Source organism: Sylvia atricapilla, chromosome 21 (genome assembly GCF_009819655.1).
Source record: "Sylvia atricapilla isolate bSylAtr1 chromosome 21, bSylAtr1.pri, whole genome shotgun sequence".
In the NCBI taxonomy this organism is placed as follows: domain Eukaryota; kingdom Metazoa; phylum Chordata; class Aves; order Passeriformes; family Sylviidae; genus Sylvia; species Sylvia atricapilla.
Genome location: NC_089160.1, coordinates 323,306 through 329,305, shown reverse-complemented (window position 1 = coordinate 329,305; position 6,000 = coordinate 323,306). Strand labels below are relative to the sequence as shown.

The following is a 6,000-nucleotide window of genomic DNA, read 5'->3' as shown; positions in this document are numbered from 1 at the left end:
TGCCACAGACCCCCATGGTGACAACAGGGACTGTGTGCCAGCCCAGCTCCTCCTGGCCTCTTAAATCTGGAGACTGGAGCTTGGCCAGGGGACTTGATGCCTGTGGTTACTGGGAATACTGGTGACAGCCAAAGAGCTCTCAATAACCAGGGTCTCTGAGCCTCTGGGACAGACTCAGTCCTTTGTCACAGCGTAAACAGGATGGCTACACACTCACACCACTACAGAATCATGGAACAGTTTGGGTTGGAAGGGATCTTTAAAATGCATCCAGTCCAATTCCCTGGCATGGTGGAGAACAAACCAAAAGTCAAGATTTGGGGTCATAAATTGAGATTTTGAGTCATAAAGCGCAGAGATGGTCTTTGAGCAGGACTCTACTGTGGGTTCAGAGTAGGAAGAGGAGTTTTTGCTGCTGGGACACCAGACAGGACACTAATGGAGGCCTCTGTGGGGCAGGGCACTGCTGGCCAGACCCCACCTTGGGAAGGAGCAGCTGCCAAACCAGGGGCCAAAGCTCCTCAAGGATGCAGGCCTCCACGGTTACTGGGAAGCTCTCAAAAGAGGAGATGGTGGGCTGGGGGTCCCTGGCTCTCCACTGCAGGACCCCACAAATGTATCAGGAGCATGCCATGTGCAGCACAGACAGCCACTGGGAAGACCCTCAGTGCCACCTTCACTCCCACAGACCACCCCCCTCCCTCCAGGGGACTACCATCCACCACACAACCACTGCCAGGGCTCCCTGAGCCCAAGGGCTCCAAGCCTCACCCATCCCACCAGGGAAGCCACCAAGCCTCAGCCATACAGAGGCCCTCCCTGAAAAGTGCTGCTCAGTGCTCTGGGTCCCCACACCGACTGTCAGAGGGCTCCAGAGCTCATCCCTCCTGTCCCAACCTGAGCCTCATGGTACATACGAGCCGTGCCCTGACCACCAGGGCATCTCAGGTCCCCCTGAAACCCGCCCTGTTTCCAGCCCCCGAGGGAAGACAGAACCATCCAGGTGACAATCTTCTTGGGGAGAGATGGGAGCCACCGCCAAAGGGCTGCTCCAGCCACTCTTGTGCACTCTGGAGCTCACCAACAGCAGTTCATTTCCAGATGTGGTTTGAGGTTCTTCCACTTTTCCACTACAGTAAGATGGAGCTGGGTGTGGACGGCGCTCGACTGCTCGGGTGCCACAGCGGCTCTCCAGCGGGCTGCCAGTGGGCAGCTCTGGCCACCTGCACCCACTGGCATGGCCAGTGCTGTCACGGGGCACGGGCAGGCCTGGGCAGCCTAGTGACAGGCTTTCATTCCCGACACGTACGGGGACTCCTGGGGCCGGCAGTTACACTCCTGCTGCTCAGGGTAATCGATGAAATCTGGGGCAGGCAGCCCCGAGAGGATCATCAGGGATTTGTTCCAGATGGTGAAGGTGGGACACACCGGCAGGATGAAGGAGACTTCGAAGGTGTGGAGGTGCAGGGAGTTGGCCGGGTCGTAGAAGGAGAGCGCATTGTTGTCGTAGTCCAGGAGGATACCAAGGCGCTTCATCTGCGGGTGCACCTCCACCAGCATCTCCTTGTTGTTGTGCCGCACCACAAAGTTGTTGTTGCAGCGGGAGAAGACCCAAGAGGAGGAGTTCTTCCCGATCCACTCGTTCTTGGGGGCTGACTTGTAAGCCACGCCAATGGCATACCTGCAGGAGAAGAGAAGCTGTGCTCAGCACCAAGCGCAGCCCTGACGGCCAGGGCGCCTCGTGCTTTCAGAGCCCACCTGCAGTAAAAGGGCACAGGGTGGGCATCTCTGGCAGAGGCTGGGCTGGGAAAACACCCCCTCACACAGGTGGAGCCTTACCAGGTGGAGGATCCCACCACCACCTCCCAGTAGTGGCAGCCGCTGTCGATGAAGACGTTCCCGGCCGCGCCGTAGCAGCCTGTCCCGCTGAACCTCTCCGGAGTGTGGCTCTTCTTCAGGGAGCTCTCGTCCTTCTCCATCTGCAGCCCATCATTGGAGATCTTCAGCTTCTTGTGAGCCATCTTGGGGTCCAGCTTGAAGGGCTGGCCTGTGGGGAGGAGACACATGGATGAGGATTTGCATTGTTAGCGTTGTGGTGCAGGAAAGGGGCTTCTTCACATCCCGTGTTCTCTGCTTTGCATAGTTGATGGTGGTTTGCTTGGGTGTATTCCCCCAAACCAGACCAGGTGTCCCAGAGCTTCAACCAACCTCCTTGTTTGTCAATGATTTCCCCATGGAAGTCCTCAGACTATCCCTGGATTTGAAAACAAAACCCCAAGACGCTACAAAGAAGCAAGTTGAGTTCAGGTGGGTTTTGCTGCTGTGTTTTCATGTGAGATGCAGTGAAGTGCACACAGATACCGGGAGAGCATTTCTAGAGGGATTCACCTGCTTCAGGACAAAGCAAATGACAGCTGCAGGGAACACCCCAAGTCTGGCCAATACATTCACCCTCGTGTTTTGGTACCCGGCTTGGGGCATGACCAGCAGTGCCCTCCTGCATGCTCCCAGTTTTGGCTACAGACACGGCCCCAGCAAGGAGAAACACAGACTCCACAATGGCAATGGGACACCCAGAACAGGCAGGAAGCTCTGCAAACAGACACACAGGGAGAAGCCCAGGACAGCTGGGAACTTCTGCAAAGAGCTGCACCATCAGTGACAATTGCAGCTGCAGAGCTGAGCTCATCTGTGCTGTGCTCTGTTACCTGATGGTAGCTCGTGCTGGTTTTCCTCAGAGCCCAATTTGCTGAATAATTGAGTTGAGAAGCCTGAAAGTAAAGCTGCAAATTGGGAGTGACCTGCCCCCTCCTTCTTCTGGCTGCTCTGATCTTTCTGCCGTATCTTTTCCTGGCAGTAATGCAAAGAGACAAGCTCTGAGGAAGTGAGGTATAAAAATACTTGGCTCCATCAGGAGAGAGACACACACAGCTCTGTTTCTGAAGGCAACCCCTTGCTAAGGTCAGTGTGAAGAACTGGAGCCCAGCCCTTGTGACTGGTTTGTGCTGGCATGTCCTGGAGCAAGCCCTTGAGCTGCATCCACGGGTAGTGTGTGCCACGGGCAGGCTGGGAGGGGTCAGAGGGTATTTCAGAGAACACACCCAGGCACCTGCTACCATCAACCCCCTTCCCAAGGTATCACTCTAGCACTGGGAAATAATATAGATTTCACAGAGGTCATGACAATCCCAACCAGCGTGGGAGGTGCCAGAGGAAGGGGAGGTTCTGAATGCAGCCTTCACTCCCTGCTCACCCACCATCAGCAGCCCCTGGTCCCCCAGTCACTGTCCTCCAGCCCCCAGCCCTGCCCTGCAGAGAGCTGAGGGCTGCCATCACTCCTCTCATCATTAATGATTCCTCTCATCATTAATGTGTATCTCCTGGGCTGGTCGCTCAGGTGACCTTTATCCCACAGATTCAGTTGCTGGGATATTCCTGACAGCCTTTTGCTGGTCATCCCTGCACAAGGCTCGGGAGCTGTGGGGAGCTTCAGGGCTGGACACAGCCAACTGCACCCCTGGGGCACTTATCAGCTGGATTATCCCTCCCTTCTCTGCAGAGCCGGAGTGAGCAGAGCAGAGGAAATCCTGTCTGGCACTGGGTGTGTGGGAACAAAAAGGAGGCAGCCAGGAGCATGGTCAAGGTCAGTGGAATGTGGGGATGGAGCCAGGCAGAGGGAGGTGTGTGCTGGAGCTGCATCCCACCCTGCAGGACCCCAGACACACACTCTGCTGCCCTGACCTCACAGGGCTCCTGCACCCATCCCAGTGAGCAGGGGCCCACCGGCTTGGGACACTCCTGTCACCCACCCAGGGGGACAGCGAGGACAGGCTGCTTGCCGTTTTACATAACAGGCACAGAAATAACTGGAATGAGATCCCAGGAGCAGAAGACAACATCCAGCACTCAGCCAAACCTGGGAACAACCACCCCACCAGGGGCAGTGCAGGGGTGTCACTGGTGCCACCAGTGCCCTGCAGCACAGCAGCTCCTGTGCCCCACTCCTCTGGCTGTGGGGGCACAGGGATGGGGCAGAGTGGAGAGGGCAGACAGCTGAATTTGGCTGCAAATATGTGGAGAGAAAGAAGGGATGGATATGAACTCTGCTCCCAAGGATGCTGCAGGCACCCACCACGTTCTGCCCAGAGAGCAAACAAAGCTGCAGGGACACAGGGACACAAAGCCAGCCCTTCCTGCATTCCGTCACTCCTCTCTGCCTCCAGGGGCAGTGTCCCTACTCCCACCAGCCATCCAAGATGCCACCTGTGGGGTACAGGACGACCATGGAGAATAGCTGCCAGCATCATCCTGTCCTCCCTGAAGACACCACCTTCTGCAGCACTGTACTGCTGAGTCATAGCAAAGCCATAAACCCATCTAAATCTATGAATCTTTCCACAGATTCCTTACTGGGAAGCTTCTGCAGGATCATCCTGCTGCTTAAAAACACCTGCACTAACATGATTCAGTCAGTAACAGTGACCCTGCAGCCCATTGCTCAGACATCAAACCCACTCCTGACACCTCACATGGGATGAGGATGGAGAATCCTGTAGCACACTGAGGTCTTGCCAAGAGATGCAGAATCTGGAAAAGCCAGAATTGCAAGGGAAAGTAAGGCCAGGATACAGTGGCTAAGGCAAGGGCTGTAAAAATCACATCCCTGCACTTTGTTTATGGCTAGAGCTGGGCCTGTCCCTGCATTCCAGCACTTTCAGCAACTTTTGGACACTTTCTCCTAAATAAGTCCTGCTCAGGCCCAGCCTCAGCAGAGGATGGTCTCTGTCACTAACCCAAACCTGTTCTCCCTGGGCTCTCTGCTCGGGAATGCAGATAAGTGCCAGCCCTGACAGCGCCGATGCTGCGGAAATGGATGTGTCCTGACACTGGCCTTCTGGCAAAGGGAGCTCTCTCCAGACATCCCTTTCAGGAACAGAACGGGCTGTGAAATATGCTAATGGCTGTTTCTGTGTTAAGCTGCTGACACTTCCACCGAGGTTACAGCAGTGGGAAAGCGTGGGTGTGATATCCTCTGCATATTGTCCACTGGAAAAGGAGAAACCCTGGTCCCAAATACCAGTAGGAGGAAAAGCCAGTGGGGACATGCTGGAGCTGCAGCACAGGTGACAGCACCACTGGACACTTAAAGGAGCCCTTGTCCCCTGAGGCTGGCCATAGAAGCAAATAAAGCAATATATATTATATCCATATTATATGGCTAAATCCAACTTTCATGAATTCAGAAGTTTGCACAAACACAGATGGCAGAGGAATACTGAAGTGGTGGCAGAAAGGGATGTGCCCATCAGTGCCACATGCCTCTCCTGCCCAACACCTGAGTGGGAGGTGAGGATAGGTTCTTGTGGAAGGGCCTTTAGCACACAGAAAACCACAATCACACATAACCTGCAGTGTCTCAGGTGGGGCTGCTCCAGGTTTAAAACCTGCAAGAAGCTGCTGCAGACACATCCCTGCAGCAAGGGGGCCACAACACCTGACTGGAGTCTGAGCAGACCCAGTCCATCCCCAGGCAGGAGCTCTCGGGGCTGTGCTGGCAGATCTGGTCCCTGACCAGATAAAATCACAGAGAGCAAACCCTGTCCAGAAGAGCTGCCTCTACAGCCATCCATCCTCACTCCCAGCTTCCCAAGCCACCCATTCCTTACTCCCAGAGCGAGCACCTTTCAAAGCTGGGAAGCACCGAGAAACAGCAGCTGCAGGAGGGATAAATTTTTAATGAACAGGCAGATTGGGTTGAAGTTTGCTCCTCAGCAGCTCCCTCAGCCCCAGTGCCTCGATGTTGTTTTATTCAGTTTACTGTTGTGCAGAGAAAAGGAGGAGGAAGAGGTGATAAATTATCATGAAAGCCTTGTTCTGTTCCCAACAGAAGCAACTGTTGGGAAAGGGACAGACGGGAAGGCTGTGCTCACCAGGAGAGACACTCAGGGAAGGCACAGGCATGGGGCAGGCAGGAGCCTGGAGAGCCAACTTATTCCTCCC

The 6,000-nt window shown here is 55.1% G+C and overlaps 1 protein-coding gene across 3 annotated transcripts in view; it reads right to left on the bottom strand.

Annotated features, from left to right (window-relative positions):
- Window positions 1-229: 229 nt before the first annotated feature.
- MID2 (midline 2) overlaps window positions 230-6,000 on the bottom strand; it is a 53,707-nt gene continuing 47,936 nt past the window's right edge. For all 3 annotated transcript variants that reach the window (XM_066333801.1, XM_066333804.1, XM_066333802.1), the window contains exons 9-10: window positions 1,840-2,047; window positions 230-1,681 (exon numbers count right to left, since the gene is read on the bottom strand). In XM_066333801.1, the coding sequence (XP_066189898.1) occupies window positions 1,279-1,681; window positions 1,840-2,047 (611 nt within the window). In that variant the 3' untranslated portion in view covers window positions 230-1,278. The remainder of the gene's footprint in view (window positions 1,682-1,839; window positions 2,048-6,000) is intronic.